Genomic DNA, 23,334 nt, shown 5'->3' with positions numbered 1-23,334 from the left:
CTGTCCAAACCAAAATTCTTTCCAAAAGTTTACCTATCCCCTATGCATGTAGACCTTTACTAGAAATATGTTTTTTCCTCTCTGTATCATATTTTTATTGAGTTTTGCCTTTCCATATAGACTGATACTCAATACACATGATTTTACGAGTTAGATATTCATTTTCCAGTGCACAGTAACTCCAACCATCTTATCTGAATGCTATGTAGATCCCAGTTATTTCAAATAATTTTTCCACCTTTAAAACTAAATGTACACCCTCTGTAAAGTATAATATTTCTTAGTTGGACTAAAAAATGGGGTGATATAATGGCCTATTACTGTAGATCCTTTTTGTTCTTATTTTTTTAATGAAGCGATTATCATTTAGGAAAAAAAACCTCCTGACCTTGATTTCTCCACTAAACCTGTGCCTCCCTTGGTCTTTCCCCTCTCAGTCAAGGGCACCCCAATCTGTCCTGCTGCTCCATCCGCAAACCCAGAGGGCATTCTCTCACCCCCACACTAATCCATCCACAAGTCCTCTCGGTTCACCACCAAATAAAAATCAAATCTATCCTCCCTCCCACCTCTTGCCATTACTCCTGGCCTAGCCACCGTCCTCTCTCAGCTGGATTACTGCAGTAATCTCCTAACTGCTCTCCCTCTTTCCCTCTTTCTCCCTTTCAGTTCATTCTCAACACAGCAAATAGCACGATCTTTTAAAAACAAATCAGATCACGTTGATCCCCTCTTAAACCTTTCAAATGCATCCCTTGCACTTAGAGTAAAATCCAAAATCCTCATCCTGGCCTCCAAGCCCAGCCTGCTCCTCTGACCTCAGGTCTCCCCATTTCCCTGCTGGCTTACCAGGCACCAAACACACTGATTTTTCTGTCTCGGGACCTTTGCACATACTATTTTTTCTGCTGGGAAATTTCTCTCTCCAATTCCACATGACTGACTCTTGCTCATCTTTCAGGTCTCAGCTTAAATGTCACCTCCTAAGGAGATGCCCTCCTCAGCTCCTCTTTCTATCATGTCACCAGTTTATTCCTTGCTCATGGTTTCTAAGAAAGCACTATGGCATTGTGGTTGAAAACTGGCTCTGGAGGCAGACTGCCTGAGTATTGAATCCCAGCTCAGTTACTCCTTGACTGTGTGACCTTGGCCACATTTACTTGACCACTCTGTCCTTCAGTGTCCTCATCTGTAAAATGGGTATGCTAATAATAGTACCTCATAGGATCAGTACCTGGTACAGAGTAAGCACTAAGTAAATAGTAGCAGGTATTTTATTATTCCTTCATGGCACATTTCTTAGGATTTAATTATTTTGATTTCTGAAATGTAAGCTTCGAGGGACAGGGCTTGTGCTGCTTTTATTTACTGCTGTGCCCCCTTGCTCCTGGCACAGTGGCTGGTACAGAGTAAGTGCTTAATTATGCTGTGGAATGAATGCATGAAAACAGACATGCTCTCACCCCTTTTGGAGCTTACAATCTAGAGATCACAGAGTCTTACCTTGTCCTACTTACCCTTTAACACCTGGCCACTTTAGACATGTCAAAACCGGGACCCATGAAGGTTGGGGTGATTTGAGCAAAGCTTCAAGGGGGAAGGGGCATTACTCTTTCCAACTTCCAGAGACAAGTAAAATTTCTACTTGTCAGAAATGTGATGAAGTGCTGAAAGCATGTGGAACCTGCTACATCCATTGTGAACACAAGTCACAGCCTTTTATTCCAGGAATGATAACCAGGGCAAAATTTTCATCACAAGAGAAATTAAAAACAAAGAAAACCTGTGGGCTCTCCAGATGGAGCAGCAGGATGGACTGCAGTGCTGCTGACTGAGATGACGCTGCCACTGCTGTTATGTCTTCCTAGGAAAGATATCTAGTCCCCTGGCCAAATAATTGCCACCCCCTAAACATTTTGTTCATGCCCATTTAGGAATCCAGAGACCTCGTTTTACAAATGTAGGAACAGAAGCTTAGAGAGAAGGAACTTGCTCAAGTCCACATAATGAATTAAACCCAAGTCTACTTGTAGCACAAGATTTCTTTAAGCTCTGATTAATATAAAAGCTTTTAATATGAGAATGGAGTTCTCATGGAGGTGAGGAGGAGAGGGGAGGAGGAGGAGAAAGACTAGAAGGAAGAGGAAGAGTGTTGAACCAGGTGCCCATTGGCAGCCAGGGGCACTGACAGGTGTATGGGGCGACCAGAGACCTTGGGGGAAGGGCAGGGCAGTCTGCTGGGGAAAGAGGAGATGGAGGCTGGGGCTTAGTTAGGTTATTTTCAGAGCTGCTATCTTTGTCTGCATCTGCTGAATTATTAAACAACATTGCATCCTAGAGGGTGCCAGGCCAGGGTGCCAGGAAGAGACTGAAAGGGAGGGGTTAGATCTCTTAGCAAGACCTTGAGCCTTCTAGGCTGGGATAGAAGTAGACCCCTCAGGCCTTGACCTCCTGTCCCACCCCACTCTCAGCTGATGGAGAGATCCTGCTTTGGGCCACAGCCACACACACCATTCCCTCTGTAAGGCTCTGTCTCCACTGGCTGCTGTCCTGGGAGGACAGGGCAGGTGATGGACAGGACTCTGGAACCACGGTCCCCCTGGGCTGCCTTTTCTTTTTCAGGGTCTCTGACTCAGACCACAGACAGATCTGACCAGTGTATGAGACGTTGGACAAATCCTTGCATCTTTCTGTGTCCTTGTGAATGCCACAGGTATTGGCAGTTCCATTTCTCAGACCCTGAAATTCACAGAGAAAAAGTGCGTTTCTCAGGGTTGCACAGCTAGGAAAGGACTGAGCTTCAATTCAGACTCATCTCTCTAATTCCAGATGTTTTCCTCTCTGTTTCCTTTTTTATATTTTAAATATTTCCTCTCTTTCCCATCTTTCCTACAAAAGGAATGTATAACTTTTATAAAGATCAGAGGGGCCGGCCCCATGGCCAAGTGGTTGAGTTCGTGCACTCTGCTTTGGCAGCCCAGGGTTTTGCTGGTTCAGATCCTGGGCGTGGACATGGCCACATCAGGCCATGCTGAGGCAGCATCCCACATGCCACAGCTCGAAGGACCCACAACTAAAATATACAACTATGTAATGGGGGGGTTTGGGGGAGAAAAAGCAGAAAAAAAAAGATTGGCAACAGTTGTTAGCTCAGGTTCCAATCTTAGGAAAAAAAAGTAAAGGTCAGAAAAAAACAATAATCATTATCATTTAAAAATGTATTCCCTAATTCCAAATGTTGTGCTTCATGGGTTGGCTGTGCCCTATGAGTTGTCCGTGGCCCCCGTCCACTCCCGGAGTGCGGAGCTCAGGCCAATTAAGGAAGCCTGGAAGGAAGCTGGCAGATGCTAAACTTCTCTCACCTCTGGTCCTGTGCACACGATGTTCCCATCCTGAATCCTTCTCCCTTCCTGTCCCCCGACCATCTGTGCACCCCTCACTTGGATTCATCCTTCAGGTCTCAGTTTAAATACCATCTCCTGCAAGGAAGTCTCCCCGATTGCCTCCCCACCCAGCTGGGCACAGTATCTGCTCTGTTCCCGTAGCCTCAGTGTTACCCCCATCCTTGGAGATACCTCACTGAACTGTCATTACTGTCTGTGTCCCCCTAGACTATGCGCTTCTCGAGGGCAGAGCCCCATCTGATCGTTGCTGTACCTCCAGCAGCCAGCCCAACAGAGGAGATAATGATCAAATTTGTTGAATGAGTGCAATAAAGAAAGAAGGAATAAATGAATGAATGGAGAAGGAGGCTTCTCCATTTGCATCAAGCTCTATCCTTGCATTATTTTTCCATTCAAACAAACGTTTATTGAGTGCCTCATGAGGCCAGGCACTCAACCACAGGAGATTCTAATGATAAGCAAAATCAATCAAGGGAGAGAGACTCTTAAATAACAATAAACAACTACATATATATCTGTAACTTGTGAGAAATGCCATCAAGGATAGAAACAGGGGACATACCAGAGAATAACAGGGAGCTGAGGGACGACTTTGGGATGGGTCAGATCTGTGTTTGAATTCTGCCTTGGCCACTTATCTGCTGTATGACCTTGGGCAAGCCTCTTCACTTCTGTGGGCTTTGGTTTCTCATCAGGAAAAGGCTGCTGATGCCCCTCTTTAGGTATTCTGTGAGGAAATAGAGAACATTCATCCATTCAGTGAAGATAGGTTGAGGGGCCGGTCCCGTGGATGAATGGTTAAGTTGGTGTACTCTGCTTCAGAGGCCCAGGGTTTCACGGGTTTGGATCCTGTGCGCGGACATGGTACCATTCATCAAGCTATGCTGAGGCGGGGTCCCAAATAGCAGAGCCAGAAGGACCCGCAACTAGAATATATAACTATGTACTGGGCGGCTTTGGGGAGAAGATGGAAAAAAAAAAAAAAAGATTGGCAACAGATGTTAGCTCAGGGCCAATCTTTAAAAACCTAAAAGAAAAAAGAAGATTGAGTATCTCCTCCTATTCACAGAAATGACTTGCCCAAGGTCATCCAGTGCGTGTAGGATTTGAACTCGGATCTGGCTGGTTCTCTGGAGCTGGCTGATTGGGGGCGGGGGGGGGGGGGGGGGGGGGGGGAAGTCCTGGTCTTGTTCCCCTTGATTCATCCCCCAGAAGCTGGGAGCAGTGATCTACCTGTTGCAGGCAAAACACCTGTCAGTCTCCCCACAGGAAAGGGAGGAGCTGGACTTCTGCACAGAGAAAGACACGAGGTTTGATGACACAAAGGAGACATTCAAAGGAATGACACCATTCAGCAGAGCTTCCTCCTTGTGGGGGGCAAGCTGGTAACTCCTGAGCCTCTGTCATCCCCATCGAGTCCCTCTGACTCCCTGAGTCCCCATCCCTCTCACTGAGCCTCCCTTCTCCCCCTGTGAGCCTCCTCTAGCACCAACGCGTCCACTAACCCCTCCCCCTCACTGAGCCCATCACGTTCCTTCAGTGAACCCCTCTTCTTGCCCTCACTGAGCCCGTCCTCTGACTGAGCCACTCCCCTTCCCCGCCACTGAGCCTCCACTACTGCTCACTGCTCACCCTCCCACTCACTCCCGCATTCTAATTCCTCCTCCCTTCCTCTGCGCTGAGGCTGGCGCCCCCTCATGGACCTCTCCCTCCTCTGAGTCTCTTCTGAGAGCTCCCTTCCAGGAGCCGAGCTGTCTCGCCCACGAGTCCCCATCACTCAATCTAAGGCACCTGAAAGCACTTAGAGCACCTGGGGGGAGGGACTCCATCGTCCTCCTCCTCCACATCAAGGGAGTGCAGCTCCTCCATCAGTCTCCTTTTCAGGCTAGTCGCACTGACCACACCTTTGGCAAGTCCCCCTGAGCCCAGGGTTTGCTGCAGTTCTTCCCAGTCGGTCTCAGAGCTGGTTTCTGACCCTCCAGCCCCTGCCCCCGCCCACCACAGAGACTTCCCAACTCTGATGGCACCTTCCGTGGGATGGAAACTGAGGCAGGGCCATGGCTGCTGGGCCAGTGTTTGGAGGGTATGGCAGCGTCACTTCTGCTTTGAAGAAAATGGGCAGGGCTCAGTCCTATCAGTTTGCCAGGATGACTAAAGTCCTGTTACGGAGGGCCTGTCAGTGACAGTGAGGAGACCCAGGTATCTGAGCTCCCAGGGGGCATGAATGGCTGAGTTGGTCCCACTCAATGGTCCAGATTCAGCAACCGACTGGCCATGTGACCTCGGGCAAGGCACCACTGCACCTTCTGGGTCTGCTTACCCCCCTGTGCAAAGGGTATGGGGACACCTACTGGGAGGAGAAAACAGGAGCAGGGGCGTGGAAAGAACTGCACACCGCCGGGTCCGGGGCCCCTTTTGGGGGCCACCAACGTTTGCGAAAGCCGCGCTAGGCTCAGCGGCAGCGCTGTGGTTTGTTCTGCAAGCGAAGGGCCTGCCTGGCGGGCAACCAACGCGGCCAGATCTCCGCCGGGACGCCAGTCGCCCTTCTGGGTTAACCCCTCCACTGAGTCAGGGAGGTTGGAGAAGAGGTCCTAGCGAGGCTTGTGGCCCAGGAGACTACGCAGAACCGATTCGGCCAAGGGGCAGCGTGCGGTACGGGAAGGAGCACCGCGCAAGGAGTCAAGTCTCCTGAGTTTCTAGTTCAGACTCTCAATGTCACATAGTTTGGCCTCAGGCAAAATCTTCCTCCACCGAGAGCCCATGATTTCTAAGTAGCAGCTACCAGAGCTTATGACTCAGCGATCAGACCAGAGAAGATGCAGTCGTCTTCCTACCCCAAATTTGGAGCAAGGGGGATGAGGACCTGATGGCCTAGCAGGGCAAAGTGGGACGAAAGACCAAGGACCTGAACGGTTTGGGCGAGTCCTGAACGGGCGGGGCAGGGGAGGCGGGTTCCAGCATACCAGTTTCTGATAGGCTGTGCTGTCCATCGCTCGGCCTCGTGTTCTATAAGACGCACCGGCGGAAGGCACCGCGCTGGCGTAGGGGCTGCGGTCGCATCTCTCTCCGGTGCGCGGCGTCCATCCTCCATCGTGCCCCGCGCGGGGGTAGCCGGCGAGACCCGCGGACTGACCGCTGCAGACCGCCGGGGGGCGGGGGATGCCGGGCTGCCGCATCAGCGCCTGCGGCCCGGGGGCCCAGGAAGGGACGGCAGAGCCGGGGTCCCCACCGCCGCCGCCCCGGGAGCCCTTGTCGTCCCCTCAGCCCCCGCCCCCAACTCTGACCTTGCCCCCGACCCTGGCTCAGGCCTCGCCGCTGCCGGAGGCGGCCCCGGCGTCGGCGGTCTCTGCCGAAGGGCAGGAGCTGCAGCGCTGGCGCCAGGGCGCTAGTGGGGGTGCGGGGGGCACCGGCGGCCCGGGCGCGGCGGCAGCCGGGGCTGCGGGGCGCGCCCTGGAGCTGGCCGAAGCGCGGCGGCGACTGCTGGAGGTGGAGGGCCGCCGGCGCCTGGTGTCGGAGCTGGAGAGCCGCGTGCTGCAGCTGCACCGCGTCTTCCTGGCGGCCGAGCTGCGCCTGGCGCACCGCGCCGAGAGCCTGGGCCGCCTGGGCGGCGGTGTGGCGCAGGCCGAGCTCTACCTGGCGGCGCACGGGTCGCGCCTCAAGAAGGGCCAGCGCCGCGGCCGCCGCGCCCGCCCGCCCGCGCTGCTCGCCTCGGCGCTCGGCCTGGGCGGCTGCGTGCCCTGGGGCGCCGGGCGCCTGCGGCGAGGCCACGGCCCCGAGCCCGACTCGCCCTTCCGCCGAAGCCCTCCCCGCGGCCCCGCTTCTCCCCAGCGCTGACCTAGCGCCGGGACTCCTGACCACCCCGACAGGCCATCGCCAAGGTGCTGACCGACGGATTGAGGACACTAGCTGGATGTCACCGACGCGGATGGACGGACTGACCGACCACAGGAAGAGACAGTCGGGGGGCCGGGGGCCCAGTAAAGGAGGTTGAGGTGCGGTCTTAGGGGCTGGTGCATCCGCGGGGCGGGGTGGTGCAGGGTCCGGGTCTCCCTTCGCTGGGGCTTCTGGAATCTGCTGGGTCCCTAATACAGCGGTCCACTTTCTGCTGCCGCCTCCCCTAGATCACCTGGGGAGTGAGGTGGTACCACCAAGCCCCCGTTATAGAGTTGGACAAATTGAGCGTGGATCACAGCGTGGGGTTGGCGGCGAACTTTTACGAGTCGGAGTCTGCTGTATTGACGCAGCACCCCTAGCTTCATCTCCACCTGCCATGCCTCTCCTGGACCCTTGGGGCTGTAAGAAGAATCTTGCCCTTGAGGCTGCTGCGTTCCGGCACCGCCCAGCTCCACACCTTGGGGAGGACAGAATAATGAGGCCCTGGCCTGGGATGGGGGCTGGCACAGCGATGTACCACTGAGTTTTCCTCTCCTAAGCCCCCGTGTCTCATTTCGGGAGATGGAGACCTAGAAAGATTGAGGATTTATTCCCATCACATTTATACTTAGGTCCTTCCGCTTCTAGGAGATGGATCTTTTCTCATACCCTCCTGTAGCTTGGCTAAGATAATCGGGGTGGGGTGTTTGGTAACTGCCTAAGGCCTCACCTGCTCTCCTAGGAGCCCCCCTCCCAGCCTGTGTCTAAGATGGCTCAGCAGGGATGGAGCCAGGTGACATTCTTTAACAGGCCCCAAGGGGGCAGGTATGTCGTGGGATGCTAGAAAGGGAGGCCTTAAAGGGCCAGACCTGTAATGAGATCAGCCTCTCTTCCGGCCACATGCCCTTCAGGCCCCCCATGCCCCTGCCCCCACTCAGCTGTGAGTGGCCTGGCTGCTGCTTTGCTGCTCACCAGCTGAGTTGACTGCAGCCTCACTTGTCAGTCTGTGAAGTGGGTGTCTTCACCTTCCGGAAGGGCTGTAGTGAGGTTAACACAGGGCAGAGCTCTGTCTTCTTCCCCTCTAAGTCATGGAATAATGTTTTACTCTCTTAAATCGCACCTCGAAACAGGCACTGCTTTTACTGGTGGAGCCGGGAGCTAATTTAAAGGCCTCACTTTATGGAGTGGCAAGGTCACATGTCAGCAAGGGGCAGAGCTAGGTCCAGGGCCTGTATGTGTCCTTCCCATTGTGTCTCTTCCTTGCCCAGAGGCAGGGGCTAGAGAGAGCTGGTGTGCCTGTCTGCTGTGTGACCTAGAACAACTCTGCCCCTTCTTTGCGCTGGTTTCCTCAGTCCCTCTCTGAACAGAGCTGTCCCTCCTCATGTCAGGGCTTGGGGATGGGGAGAAGAGCGTAGGATGAGAACGTCAGAGTTATGGGAATCTGGTTTAATCCTGGAGTCCTGAGGGTCAGGTGCTTTGCTCAAAGGCAGAGCCCCAGGGGCCCTCACCTGACCCTCTCCCACCAGCCCTTCCTCTCCCCAGGTAGGCCTTCGTGAACCCATTCTTCGCTGGGGAAGGGAGGTTCAAGAGGAGGTCTCAGGGGCTCTGAGAGAGCTTGGGGGCCAGGAGAGCAGTGAGGGGCCCTGGCATCCTCTGACCTGCCCAGAGAGGAGGTACTTCACTAAGCTACTTGGGTCATTTGGGGTCTAGAGGCCCAGAGAGGACAAAGACTTCCTGGAGGTGACACAGAGAGGAGCTCAGGCCACGGCGCTGGGCTGCAGCCAGGACTGTTTGCTTTCTGGATTACACGGGAGACGGCGCTTGGTCCAGAAAAGCTTTTAGCTAATGGTGTAAAGTGCTCTGTGCTGTCACAATTTTGTCTTTCCTTTCTCTGGGATTTATTGGTAATCAGCTTTGTCCTGATTTGGAGGGGGTGGGGGCGGTAGAGAATTAGAGATGGCTCTTGCTGGAGAAAGTGGCGATGTGTGTAGGAAATGGAGATTGGTCCCAGTGTCACAGGCAGCTCTGTCCCCTCCCTCCACTTCCATATGTCCCACTGCTTCTCACCAAGGGCCTTGGCCAGGGCACACAGCACTCAGTGACTTGAACTCCAGCTCTTGGTTCAGTGCTCTGCCCACTACCCCTCAGCCAACTAATAAAAGTCATCTTCTCACCTCTGCCTGGCCCACCCAGAGCCCCTTCTAGGAGGCTCCATTTTCTCAATGAATAAACTGATATCTACTCAGTGCAGGGCCTCCAGAAACGGCACTGAGTCAGAGGGTCTCTGCTTTTAAGACCTGGGCAGTTGATGTTGTTGGAGGGCTATTTTTAGGCCTTCACAAATAACTATAGCCCCTGGTCAGGAGACTGACCCCCCCCCCCCCCCCCCCCCATAACTTCCTGAACACTTTCTTGATGGCCCCCAGCCCTGGGGACTGGACAGAGTACAGGGGATCTTGAGGGACTTATGCACTGAGGACATTGATGGCCATCAGTGTGTGAATCTGGGATCTCAGCAAAGAGAAATGAAGAGAACAGGAGCCTTTCTCCAGGCCAGTGCCTGAGGCTGGGAGACCACTTTAGGCTTCTAATCTGGGACGTGCCCCTCCCCGGGAAAAACTCCTCTCTTTTGGCTGGCCCCAGCCAAGTGAGGGCGTCTCTGGGCGGCGCCACCAGAGGGCAGTGTGGGGCTGCATCCTGGGGTGTGGGGGCGTGGCCTGGAGCAGGCTTTGTCCCCGCCCCCAAACAGCTCCTTACCCGGGCCTTGAGCTTTGAGGGTCTGGCAGAGAGAGCGAGTAGTGGAGGTCACTTAGAGAGGGGACACAAAGGAAGCCCTGGGGTTGGGCCGGGCCCTGGACCTCAGGGGAAAAGTACATCAGGAAAGACCTTCCTGGAAAGAGAGGTGGCCCTGTTGGTGGTCACTGTCTCAGTAAAAGCCCGCAGTCATTTCGCCCCTTTGGGTGTATTATATCGATAATTGATCACAACACCCCGTCCCGCCGCCTCCTGGGGACCAAGGTGGCTTCCTAGAGATTAGACTGAAGCAACAGGTGGAGGCTAGGGCGTTCCAAGCCTGCAGTGGGCAGTCTCTAGGAGGCTCCCTTCCCCTGACAGCCATATCCCTCCAGAAGCATGCAGGGGTCCCAGGCTTCTCAGAGCTGAAGGAGAGGCTGCCTGTTTTACAGCCAGCGGGGAGGAGGTACCTAGGAAAGCAAGGAGATCCTCAGGCCTATTTCCTGCACCCTGGCCAGGAATGATGGGGGAAGGGAATATTTGGTTCAGGAATAATATATTAACTACCTCCTCTGCCAGGCATTGTGCTAAGCACTCAACCCATTATCTGTTTCAGCCTTTCCAGCTATGCAAAATCCTCATTTCTATGGTTGAGGAAACTAGGAGTCAGGAAGGGCAGGTGACTTGCCCAAGTACATAGAACCTTTAAGTGGAGGATCCCTTAAACATTAGGTTATATGGCTTTTCATTCATCAGGCTAATGAGGGCTCCATTTGGGGGGATTTCTGGGCTCTTTAAGTCTGGACACAGTGACCCCTGGTCCTTGGTTCTAGGGAAGGATGTGATGAGACACTGGAGGGATGGCAGAAGGTCCTCCCCACAAAGTCTGGGCACACCCCCAGAAGCTGGATCCCCATTCTGGTTGTCTGGGCTCCAGAGGGTGAGTGAGGCTGAGTCAGCACACTGGCTTCAGGCAAGGGCAGGCCAAGGATGCTCAGGGCCTGGACTTGCCTGGGAAGGCTCCCTCCTCTCCCTGCACACCTGGGCTGGAATGTTTGGTGCCAAGGAGAGCAAAGAGCATGGAATGGCAGAGGAGGAGGGTGACAGGCTCTGTGGTAGGGCAGAAAGTGCCCCTGACTTGGAATGAAACAGGCCTGGGATTCAGTCCTGGCCTGAAACTTCTCAGCTGGGTACCTTGGGCAAATGGCTTCCCTTCTCTGAGCCAGTTTCTTTTGTGTGTTTGTGTGTGTATGGGAGTTAGGGAAGAGATAACTTCTAAGTATTAAACGACAGGTCATACTAAGTGCCTAGCACATAGTGGAGATCTGTAAAGGTTTGATGGAGCCAATCTAGCTAGCCCAGGAGAGGCTGCCAGGACAGAGTCCACGGTAGTGTGGGCCTTTGCTTCTCCAGAGCATCGCCATATCAGGAATCCCTGGAACGGTCTCCCTTCTCCCCACTACGGTCCCTGGGGAACTCCATAAGGGGAGAGGTGGAGGAGGGGGCAGGCTTTTCATCCCAGGAACATTCCATTCCAGCTGCTCAGACCAGTGGGGATCCCAGCCAAGGACAAAGGCCCAAGGGAACCTCTGCTTGCCCCAGGAGCCCACACCCCTTCCAGGGCAGGAGTCAGTGGAGCCCTGTTCCGTAATACCGCCCTACACCTTCTCTCCACAATAGGCCTCTTAAGGAGGTAGATGTTGAAGGGTTTGGGTGGGACTGGGTGGCTGTGGGAAAGAGGTAATTAAAGCTCTTGAAATTATTCTTTCCAGCTCCTCCCAGCTCCTCTGAGCCTTCACTCTGTGGATCTGGACTCCTGGATTCTGCTCCTTCCCTGAGCACCCGCTGCCGGGAGACTTCTCCAGTCTACCGGATACAACCTCGGAGCCCTCCTCACTCCCAGGAGCCCTTCACGTTACAGTGGCAAGGGGCTGGATTCTGGGGAAGTGGCCTGTACCGTGAATTTCTTTATATATGCCACATTTGACTTTGGCTGACGCTGTACAACTGGAAAGGTTATGACAGGACCCTGGGATGCCATCAGATGATTTAAGAGTGGCACAAACATTCCCAATGTGAAAGTGAAAAGAATTTCTTTTGAAAATGTAGTCATCATTCTTAAACAAGTCACAGGGCAGCTGGGGTCTCCACCCTGGTGGATGCAACTCCTTCTCAGTCTAACAGCGCTGGGAGGCCTGTGTGTGGCAAGACATTGGTCTGAGAAATCCCTTAGTTTCCCGACGCCTCTCCATGTGGGAGTGTGCCTGTGGAGTGTGCCTGTGGAGTGGGAGTGTGCCTCACAAAGATGATCAGCTGCTGGTTCCTGGGGGGACACACGTTTCTCAGGAAGAGGTAGCGGCAACATAAAAATTCTAAGCAAAGTTTATATGAAAAAAGGAAGCATATTTATTCACATACCCTGATAGTAGAGGGAAGGGGGCCACATTTACTCACACACAACCCAGAACTTGTAGAATTATGCCAAATGAATGCACTCTGAATCAGTCCCCTGATTTACACATTCAGGAAGAATAAATTTCAATGTGAGACCAATGCATGTGGTTTTGAGGTTTACTTTGCAATGTCCCTGCCGCCTTTCCTTCGTGTGTCTGTCATGGCTCTTTAAGTTGGCAGTTGCTTGTTGTGTTTGGCAACCTGGGCCTGTTGCCTGATTTGCAGACTGCTCTCTCCCTGCATCTGGCTCAAAGCTGACCCTCTCCAGGAAGTCTTCTCCGATTAAGGATGTGATAAGGAAGCTGGGGGATGGGATTGCACGTGTGTGACTGTGTGACATGGAGAGAAGTTCTGTATGTTTGTGATAACATGGCAGCAGATGATCCATGGAGGATTGTGTGTGACTGTGCTGGTGACTGTATGGACCTGTTTTACAGTCAGGATCCCAGCAGGAGACAGGGAACACTCAAACTGGGAAGAGGTTTAAAAGGGGACTATTTCCAAAGATGGGGGCTGGGTTTAAGAAACTAACAAGGGGGCCTGTGCAGTGGCATATCGGTTACATTCACATGCTCCGCTTTGGTGGCCCGCGGTTTGCCGGTTCAGATCCCGGGCACAGACATATGCACCACTTATCAAGCCATGATGTGGCAGGCATCCCACATATTAAAAAATAGAGGAGAATGGGCACTGATGTTAGTTCAGGGCCACTGTTCCTCAGCAAAAAGAGGAGGATTGGAGGCAGATGTTAGCTCAGGGCTAATCTTCCTTGGAAAAAAAAAAGAAAGAAAGAAAAGAGACTAACAAGGGACCGTGCAGCTTTCTGGGGCTAGCAATAGTGGGAAGCCTTTACAACCACTGGGCCTGAAGGGAGGAGGGGAGGGGAGGTCACAGGGACCTAGAGAGTGCAGCTGTGTGGAGAGGACCCTTGACAGGTTGAGAAATATAGCCAACCATGGCAACTTGGTGTGGAGGGAGGAGGGGGAATAAATACCCCATTCTCTTCCTCCACTCCAGTCTCTGCTAGGGCCTCTCATTGGCTGAACCCAAAGGGAAGGCAGGGAACAAGGGAGCCATTGATGCATGGTCCATAGAGGTCAGCCTCCCCAGGGCACAGAGCATGGAGAAGGGCAGAGAGTGGGACTGAAGGAGCCACCACATCATGTAAATGTCTGGCGGTGTCTTCTGTTCCCCAAAGTTCACAACAATGTTTCTTCTCCCTCTGGAGCTCCCCCCACCCACTCTGGGTCCTAAGGGGTGGGTGGACTGCTGCTTGGAGAGCACTGTGGGGTTGGGGCCGAGGGGCCGGGGCTTTCCTCCCTCAGCCTTCCTCTCTCTGGCTCTGACTCCCACTTCTTGATTCCTGCCTGTCCTGGCGTCTTTGATGGCTGCAGGAATTGTCCATGAGAGAACAATGCCAGCCACTGAGTCAGTGTTTTTCTCACACCCGGAAACACTGCACCACTCCCAAACACACCCACAGACACACCTGCTGCCACCACAGGCCTCTGACATAGTCACCACAAGCCACGGCTGGTGTCAGATGTACATCAATAAAATGCACATCTTGGCACGCTGCTACACTCTGCCATGGTCATACCTAAAATGGCACATGTCACAGTAATACACACTCTTTCACTCTGTCACATACCAAACATGCCCTGTCACATATATGTACAGCAGACATACTGTCATACTCACCCATGTGAAATCAGAGTGTAGAGGTGGGCTGGTGCAGGGGTTACAGCAATGGCTGTGGAGTCAAACTGACTTCTTTGACTTCTCTGGCGTCAGTTTTCTTGTCCATAAAATGGAAATAATACTTGCTCTTCTCTCCGGGAGTTGTTGTGAGGATGAAATGAGAGGTAATGATCAGGAGGACCTTAGCAGAGTGCCTGGTCTGGAATAAAGCGCTCCAGAACTGGTAGCTGTCTTTGGGAGCTCCTGTCTCACACTCTCCCACTTCTCACACTCAGCACATGCGCCTGCACAAGGCCAGACACCCTCAGGCGCACGTGCCCTCCCGCAAACATGCCTGCCAGGAGCACGTGTACGCTAAAAGACAAGTTCCTTCTGCCCAGAAAGCTCTTTCCCCAGACGTCTGCATGGCTTGCTTCCCACTGCCTTTGTCTTTGTTTAATCAAAATTACCCTTTCAATGAGGTCCACCCTGATTTCTTCTTAAAGTTGCAAATCCCAGCACTTCCAATCTCTTAGCCTGTTCATATATTTTTAAGTATTGCTGACCTTCTAAGACAATATAATTTTCTGTCTGACCCATTAGGACATAATCTTCACGAGGATGGGCATCTTGGTCTTTTGTTTGCTGATGTGTTCCCAACCCCTAAAGGGATAGCTGGCACACGGAAGGCTGAATGCAGTGTATGCACACACATACCATGAGTTTCTGGCTTTCTCATCCTCTGAAACAAGCACATCCAGGTGAACCCGCTCCCCACCCCAAGCCTGTGTGCTTACACTGTGAGCATCTCCTTCATGCCCGAATCAGCAGCTGGGACAAACTGAGTTCCTCCTAGGACCCTAGTCGGGTGGGCATGGCCAGGGTGGGGATGGGGGACTATTTTCAGTCACCAAGCAAAGAATGCCTTTCCACTTGCCCTTCCAGCCATTTTGAGCCCAGCAAGGACCCAGTGAGCAGGCAAGGTGGCTGGACTCACCCAGGTGACTTGGGGCTTCCTCTGAGGCCTTGTTTTTTCCACCCTGGCTAGAACCATCAAAGCCAACACTTCAGAGGCCACTAATGAAGCTGCATATGTTAAGAGCTTTGCAATTCCTGGATCAAAGAGGCTGGGTAAACAGTGGGCAGCGTCCAGGCCTGTGACTGGCTGATGCCCGGAGGGAACAGCTCCCTGAGGGCTTACAGCTGACATTCACTCCCAGACAGCCTGGTGTGGCCCCAGCTGGGTTTGGAAAGAGGAGACCCTGCCCCTCTGGGGGAGCTGCTTACAGCAAGCTGGTGTGTGCCCGTCAGCACTTGGGGGTAGGAGAGGGGGCAGAGGATTGAAGGAGCCTCTCCCAGCCAGGGAGGCCAAACCTGGGCTCTGGCGGACCCTAGAAGTCCCCCAGTCTCAGCTGCCACTACTGGAGGGATCTCCAGTCTGGATTCACGCCGCTTGTTCTCCACCTGCTTCCTGGGAAGGGATGGGGTGGGGTGGGCAGAGCTGGGGTCCAGCAGACCTCACCAGAATGTGAGGCCAGGTCCAGGGGCATTAGGACTCTAGGCAGGAAACATTGAAATATTTACTCTTTAGCAAGAGACTTGCTGAGGCAATGTGCAGGTGCAAGTCACACGTGTAGACATGAGCTCCTAGCACAGCTGTTGAGCTGGGGCTGGTGTTGAGGGAAGGCGGGGCATTACCCCAGCCCCAGCGCAGGACTCAGACACTAACCCCCCTTCCACAATCTAAGCCAGACTCAGGCTGGCAGAGGCAGCCACAGCCCCCACAGCCATGGAAGTTTCTTCTCCCAGGAGAAAGCATGGTGCTAGTCTCAGTGTAGACGATCTTTATTGGTAGGTGTTAAGAGTGCAAAATAGTAACAAATCCAGAAGGATGGGAAACGAGGCGGGGCATGGCTCCCCTCCCCCAAGTGAGGACTTTGTAACCAGGCTAGTGGGGTGGGAGCACTTGACTGTGGCCACTTTGAACCCAGCACCCCCCAAAGAACAAGCTCCCAGGCAAGGGAGGTCCTTACAACACAGGGGAAGGGAGCAACACCCCAGAAGGGGCATGAGCTGTGTCCCACCCCAGGCCACTTTGCCCTTCACTGCACACCTTGACAGCTTGGGACAGGGGTATTATGGGCCTGGGCTAAACCTACCCCTCTCCAAAGCCAGGTATCTGCCTCATGCCTCAGATTCCCTCCTCCCAGTGATTAACCAGGTTGGACCACCAGGCCCTGTTACTGGCCCAGCCCGACCCAAAGTGAGTAGTTCCCATAACATACCACATTTTAGCCATTGTGTGGGCTGCAGGCTCTCGGAGTCTGCTGGGATCACTGCAGGCTGGCCCTAGCCAAGAAGACCCTTTCTAGGCCACAGAAATCAACCCAAGATGATGGGCATTGAGGCTACCACCCCAAACATGCTTTATCTCCTAAAGGCAATTGACCCTCAAGACAAACAGCCCTTGCACCATACAATCATGCTGGTCCAAAAGTGTGGTGCAATAACCGAAGGGTCCGTCTGCAAGAACTCCAGCTTGGCCTTATGCCCACAAGGGCCTCACTTAGGGGAGTCTGGTCTGTTCAGTTGAGGGCTCAACCCTGCAGCAGTGCTGGGCCACCTGGCACAGGATGCCTGTCTCTGGTCATGTCTTCCACCCACTCCTGAAGGCCCCACTCCATCCGGGGAGGCCCCATCCCTTCTGGCCAGGGTCTGAGTCAGTTACATGGCAGCCAGGTGGGATAGGAGTGGGCCCGGGCCAGCAGAGGCTGCACAGGGGTCACGTAGTAATTGACAGTGGCAGGCACAACCCCTTCGGTGCCTGGAGGGCGCCAGGCCAGAGCAGCTGCAGCAGCTGGGCCCTGCTCGGCCAACGCCTGGAGTGCCAGCATGGCGATGAGGTCCAGGGTCTGACGGCGCTCGTGGCTCATGAGACACACGGTGCTCTCGTTGACCACCCGGTGCAGTGTCACCAGGCAGGCATAGCGACGAGCTGAGTCGGCCCCGCTAAAGTGGGCCTCCAGGTAGCGCTCCAGTGTGCGCTGCTGCTCCACCAGGTCTGGGAAGTCGATGAAGAAGCGAGAGCACATGTAACGTTGCAGGGCACGCACGTCAGTGCAGGGCTGCGGCCGGAAGCCCCGCACCAGGAGGTGGCAGTACTTGAGGAGGCCACCACCGCGGATCTCCTCAGGGCTGCGTGTGGCGATGACACGGTGCCGCAGGTGGGCCAGGGCCTCCGCGAAGTCCCCGTACAGGCTCTCACCTGTCACGGTTGGGTGGAAGGCCTCAGACATGGGTGTGGATGAGCACTGGCCAAAGAGCAGCAAGGAGTCCAGGATGATCTGGAAGGAGTCTACACTGAACTCGAACTGGCGCCTGACTGAGTCCACAAACTTGAGCTCCACGTTCTTGCCACTCTTATTGGACAACGAGATGAGGCTCCAGCGGTCCGTGTCCGTGCACACCTTCACCAGCTTTTGCACATACGCCTCCTTGAGTGTCAGTGGTGTGATCTTGGCCCGGCTCACGCCGGCTGGCAGGAAGTCCAGCAGGCAGGCCAGCACCACCTCCTTGGTCAGCTGGAAGGATGCCTCGCTGCGCAGGTCCACGCGGAACACCAGGTCCAGGTCCTTGTAGCCCAGGCCACTCTCCGGATGCAACACATGGCTGGCAGCTGAGCCGTGCAGTCGCACACCATGCACACGCAGTCCCTGTTCCTCCAGGCGGCTGCGGACAACCTATGGAGGGGACAACAGGAGGGAGAGGAGTCAGGAGCCTGGGCCCCCAGTGTCCACTGTGGGCTTCTATGTAACAATCACAGTAACATCAACTCCTGTTAACCACTTACCAGCTGTCGTACTTTTGGAAACTCATTTAACTCTCTAAGCCTTGATTTCCTAAACTGGGGAGTGGCCCAGTTGGAGGAATGACTCAGAGAGACCAGCAATAGTGATAGCAAATAGACACATAGAATTTACTAAATGCCAAGTCCTGATCTAAGCATTTTATATATTAGGATATAAACTCACATAATTCTCACAATAACTCTATGAGATAGGTACTATCATTCCCATTTTACAGATGGCGAAATGAAAGCACAGAGGGGCCCAAGATCACACAGCTGGGAATGCAGAAACCATGTCTTAACTGCTGTGTTCTATTACCTGTCCAAAACTGCAAGTAAAATATGTAGTTTCATGCCAGGCATGATCCTAGCTGCTCAAATGTCTCAGGAATGTAACTGGCAGTTCACATTACTTTACTGCATTAACCCTCAACAACAAGCCTATCGCTGAGTATTATTATCCCAATTTACAGATGAGAGACATGAGGCACAGAGAGGTTAAGAAACACATCCAAGGTCAGAGAGCAGCCAGGTGGAGACTAGAGTTCAGGTCAGTTGGATTTTCAAGTCCGTGCGTGCTCTTTTGATTATGACACACTCATCTTAATTCATCTTTACAAGGACCCAGTGAGGCAAATATTATACTCATTTTACAGATGAAGAAACTGAGGCTTACCATGGTGAAACACCTAAGGCTCAGAGGGGAAGCCATTCAGAAATGGCAGGACTGGAAGTTAAAACCCAAACTGTTTCTGCTTTTGGGAGAGGAGATGGGTCAAGACCTCAGGAAGCCTCCCAGGCCACGTGGGCAGAGGTGTACAGGCCCCATCCGCCAGCACATGAGCATGATGGGAACCCACAAGTCATCTTGAACCCTTTTCTCTAGCCAGAGGTGTCTCCCTGGACCTAGGACCAGGTGGGGAGAAGAGAGGAGCTGCGCCCTGACATTCAGTTTTCTCAGCAACACAGAGAACTGCACACACCAACCCCGAAAGTGACCAGGCGGCATTCCTTGAGTGATTCCGCAGCCCCACCTTGCTGCAAAGTCAGCACCAGGCCGGGCTGCCCTCCTCGCCTCGCAGGGAATTACTGCAAAGAATGCACCGAAGTGCTGAGGAGGCAAGCTGTAGTGGGGCAATCCGAGGCGGGCGGCTCCTCCAGGAAGGCTTCCGGGAGGAGAACCCTGACTAGGAGAAGGTATTATCATGGCTATGGGGGGGGGGGTAAACTATTGGCCCTCAGGAACGTGGGGGGGCAACAGGGGAGGGGGATATTCATTAGGCAACTATTGGGTGCCAGGCAGTGGACCTTCTCACCAGAATCTATGGGGGATAGATCTTTATGATCCCAAGTTACAGATGGGGAAACTGAGGCTCACAGGAGTGAAGTCACCTGTCCAAGATCACATAGAGGTGCCTTCAAATCCTGATGTGGCTGACTCCAAAGTCTATCCTCTTTCTACCGCACTGCTGTCCCAGGGTTCAGAAGAAGCAGAGGCCCGAAGCCGGGATTCCAATCCTCCTTCCCTTTCAAAATTTCAAAGTGAGGGTAACCCTCCAGTCACTGAAGCCAAGAGCCAGAGTAGTTGGGGAGCAGGAAGGTGAGTGCTGGGGATGCCTTGGTCAGACAGACAGGGGAGGCTGGAGTAAGGGGCCTGTTGCTGCCGTCCAGCCTGTGGGATTTCTAACCCACACCCTGGCAGCTGGCAGCTGTGCCTATGCAGGCCAAGGAGAGAAGTGGGCTTTGTCTCAAGGACCCTGCCAGACCCGCAGAGCAGTCTAGCCCCCTCCCCAAGGCCCATTACTGCTGACTGAGCCTTACTCAGTGCCAGCTCCTGCTCCCAGGCTAATGCCCACCCCAGGGCATGGCATCTGGCCTGGTGAGTCGGTAGCAGTACCCTTGTTAAACCACCTGCGTCAGGTTGTGGGGCCGGCTGCGTCAGCCAGCCAGAGGCTGTTGTCTCTTTCCCAGGTGTGAATACAGCCAGCTTGGCAGGCGGTCCCCAGATACCGCCACACCCAAGGACTGCAGGGCAGTGTGGAGCCTCCCGAATCAGACTTTCCAGCAACAGAGGGGATTGTGGCTACACCCTCCTTTCTCCTGTGCCAAGGCCCTCCTCAGAACCACTCTGTTCCCAGGCCACTGCTGAAACCAGCAGGGAGATCGTAGGTGCTGTCAGCCAGCAGGCTTACAAAACTTGAATCCAGAGCTGCCTAATGCAGGCCCTCTGGCTGCAACTGGAGAGATCAGATTGTCTAATTCAATCCTCTGGGCCCAGAGAGGGCAAAGGATTTATCCAAGTTCACAGAGCTAATAAGCATTTCAGTTTAATTAGAATCAGGCCTTCCAGAACTATGGGCAGGGGGGCCTCCTACAGGAGAGTGGGTCCCTCTAGCCCAGGTACAAGAAAGAACCGCATCTCTAGCTGTTCAGAGTGTTGCTGTAGGCGAAGTCTTGTGAGGGTAGAGAGGGAGAAAGACTGCAATTCTTGAACTGTGGAACAACTCAGCACTAGTGAGCAGCCCAAAGTCAACAACCAGCATCCTAAACACACACACACACACAGCAGCCCCCGCCCCCCGCACACACACACACACACACACACACACACACACAGCAGCAGCCCCCGACCCCCGCACACACACACACATATCCAACAGTTTGTGAAGCTGCCAGCTGCAGATTCCTGCCAGGTTATTGACTTTCTTCCCTGTGGAGGCCACCGTGCAGACCAGGTGAAGGGAGCTGTGCCTTTGGATTCTGGAACCAGAAAGTGTGTTGGAGAGCACTTCAACCCATCCCCATTGAACAGACGAGGACACTGGGCCCGGCAAGGGGAACTGACAACAGTCCAGGCCCTGAAGCCAGATGTCCTACCTCCCAGCCCAGATCTGAAGCCTCCGCTGCCCCTCCGCACCACAGCCGACAGCTCCCTGTTCTGTCACAGCTCCGAGCCTGGTCTAGGAGGATGTTGTACTATTAGCTGCATTGTAGAGTCAGCTCCTATTGACCTGCAACCTCCCTCACCTGGCTGGGAGCACCTGCAAGGCAGGGAGGCTGAGTCCAAGTGACGTCTATGCCCCTGGTGTCCTGAACGGGGCTTGTCACAGAGCAAGCACCAGTAAAGGTCCCTGGCCCTGTCAGGGACTTCCCCTCTGGGGCACCCCTTGTCCCTACAGAGGGGAACTGCCACACTAGGCTCCACCTCCTCCTCCTCCCATGCCTGAGACAGCAGTCCTGGAGGTACAGCAGTTGAGTCCCCAAGGTTGACCTGACTGCCCTGGAGAGAAAAGCATCAACTGGTTTCCTAATTACCCCATGACAACCAGCAGCCAGCAGCCGAGGAATGCCTCAGTGAGCACCACTGGGGCTGCGGGTGAGTCAGCCCTGGGGAATCTGCCCCCACTTCCTCCCATTCCTTGGGAGGGAGGGCGAGGTAATCCCCCAGCAAGCACCCCTCCCCCTCTGTGGAAGCTAAGGCAGCAGGAGGCAGGGGAACAGCCGGCTTCACCTAGCTTGTATGGCTACCTCCCCAGAAAGAAAGTCCATCTGCTGGCGGAAATATGTGGGAATTGTGGCTGGATTTTTCTGGTTTCTTCTATCAGAAGACTCCCCTAAGGCCTAGAAGTTGAGTCTGGGGAACTGGGGAAGGGGTGGGAAAACCTTGGGCTTGCAGCAGCTGGCTCCTGGGAAGACCCAAGATCCTCTGGGTTTGATTTTTACCTTTTTAGGTAATCTTAGGCAGCTCACTGCCCTCAGCGAGGCAGCTCTTGGGGCCTCAGCTTCCCCAGCTATAAAATGGGTACAATAATTACCAATAATCTCTAGTATTTCAGAGCATGACAGTGCCTGGGATATACAGGTGGAAGAGCAATTTTAGGGTTGCTGAGGGTCAGGTAAAGGGAAGTGGGAGTCTAAGGAAGAGGAGAGGGGTTGCCAGAATTCTCTTCTCCTGCTCCTCAGGCTTGGGGCCTGAGACGTGGGCCAGCCTTTGTTTCCAATCTTGGAGATGGGGAGAAACACCTAAACTGGACACCTGATGTTGCTTTTTGGCGTATGGGCATCAGGTCTGTCCTGGTGCTTAGTTAACCTCTGCCTGCCACAACCCTCAGGGGCTGAGAGTGGGGGAATCCTTGCTGGGATTTCTCGGCTTTTTCGCCCAGCCAGGCGGCTCTTGAGCCTAGGGCTGTGGGAACAAAAGACAGAGTCTGCCCCTAGAACCTCGAGAGAGGGAAGGGGTCCGGGGCGAGGCCCAGGGATGATGATTTGGGGCTGAAAAGAACTATTTTGGACTCTAGCATGAACACCAACCCACCCAGGGCTGCCTGGCATCTTTTCTCCTTACAGGTGGGGCTGTTCTCCCCCCTGCTACTGGATCCCTCCCCATTTTCCTCCCCTCTCCCAGCCAGGACCTGTGTGCACGGTCAAGGGGAATCAGGTCTCCCCAAGGGCGGGGACGGGAAAGTCAAGTCGGGAGAGATTATGAGGTGCAGGGAGAAGGGGTATGGTCTACCATCAATACTGTGCGACTTCGTTACAGTCCCTATCCCTCTCTGAGCCTCATTTCCCTAGCTGTCCAGCTGAACAGACTCCGGGCGCTTCTCAGCCACTAGAGCCTCAGAACAGAGGCCCCCGATCCCCGCCCAGCACCCTCTCACCTGCACGATCTGCCGGGGCTGGACGCTCAGCGTGGGGAAGTTGCCGCGCCCGTGAATGGGAATCGGCTCGCTCAGGAGCGCATCCAGCCGCTTCACCTGTGGCCAGCCCAGCCTATTCAGGTGCCGTCCGAGGGAGGCCGAGGAGGCCTCCGGGTCGGGGCCGCCGCCTGCCGGGGCGGCCGTGGCCACCGCCGAGGCCGCAGCTGTCCCCACCTGCGCAGCCGCCCGGTCCGCGTTCTCAGCTCCGCTCTCCGTCGGCATCGTTAGCCCGGCCCCTGGGCCCCGACGGCAGAAACCGTGGGGGTGGTGAAGGGGAGCAGTGCAGGGAGAGCGGCTGGGCCGGGGCCGGGGCCGGGGCCAAGGCGGGGGCGCAGGTACCGGACGGCAGCGACGGCGAGGCGAACCCAGGGAACACCTCCGGCGGCAACGACCAACCGACCCTAAAGCCTGTCGCCCCGGGCCCAGCCGACTCTTATAGGCCGCGGGCGACATGCCCATTGGTCCGGGCAGCTGTCACACAACGGGAACTCCCCGCCTCTCGACGCCCCTGCCATTGGCCAGCAGAGCTTTGCACGTGAGTTATTGGTCGCCAGGGAGATTCCGATTGGCTGGAAGGCACGCCCCTGCCCTGCCCTCCGTCTGAATTCCCTCCTTTGGTCCTTAAAGAACTTCTGCTCACAGTGAT

The 23,334-nt window shown here is 54.5% G+C and overlaps 2 protein-coding genes across 3 annotated transcripts; one reads left to right on the top strand and one right to left on the bottom strand.

Annotated features, from left to right (window-relative positions):
* The first annotated feature begins 6,380 nt into the window (after nucleotides 1–6,380).
* Nucleotides 6,381–12,565, top strand: TRNP1 (TMF1 regulated nuclear protein 1). 2 transcript variants are annotated; one of them, XM_046660051.1, is made up of 2 exons: nucleotides 6,381–7,396; nucleotides 11,793–12,565. In XM_046660051.1, exon 1 carries the CDS (start codon nucleotides 6,564–6,566, stop codon nucleotides 7,236–7,238), a length of 675 nt encoding a protein of 224 aa, XP_046516007.1. In that variant the 5' UTR covers nucleotides 6,381–6,563; the 3' UTR covers nucleotides 7,239–7,396; nucleotides 11,793–12,565. The 2 variants fall into 2 exon arrangements, with proteins under 2 accessions (XP_046516007.1, XP_046516006.1); XM_046660050.1 differs by having other exon boundaries at nucleotides 11,783–12,565.
* Nucleotides 12,566–15,971: 3,406 nt separating this feature from the next.
* Nucleotides 15,972–23,107, bottom strand: TENT5B (terminal nucleotidyltransferase 5B). Its single transcript, XM_046662681.1, has 2 exons — nucleotides 22,650–23,107; nucleotides 15,972–17,884 (listed from the first exon to the last, which is right to left on the bottom strand). Exons 1-2 carry the CDS (start codon nucleotides 22,908–22,910, stop codon nucleotides 16,865–16,867), a joined length of 1,281 nt encoding a protein of 426 aa, XP_046518637.1. The 5' UTR covers nucleotides 22,911–23,107; the 3' UTR covers nucleotides 15,972–16,864.
* Between the last annotated feature and the right edge of the window lie 227 nt (nucleotides 23,108–23,334).

Source organism: Equus quagga, chromosome 5 (genome assembly GCF_021613505.1).
Source record: "Equus quagga isolate Etosha38 chromosome 5, UCLA_HA_Equagga_1.0, whole genome shotgun sequence".
In the NCBI taxonomy this organism is placed as follows: Eukaryota; Metazoa; Chordata; class Mammalia; order Perissodactyla; family Equidae; genus Equus; species Equus quagga.
Note: the sequence above shows the minus strand (reverse complement) of the source record. Positions and strands in the feature narration are given on the sequence as shown.

Bases quoted from the DNA above. Each gene is read 5' to 3' on its own strand.
- TRNP1 (XM_046660051.1), top strand. From the start codon at position 6,564: ATGCCGGGCTGCCGCATCAGCGCCTGCGGCCCGGGGGCCCAGGAAGGG.
- TENT5B (XM_046662681.1), bottom strand. From the start codon at position 22,910: ATGCCGACGGAGAGCGGAGCTGAGAACGCGGACCGGGCGGCTGCGCAG. The intron at 17,885-22,649 runs GTGAGAGGGTGC...TCCCCTCCATAG, and splicing joins AGCCCCGGCAGATCGTGCAG to GTTGTCCGCAGCCGCCTGGA.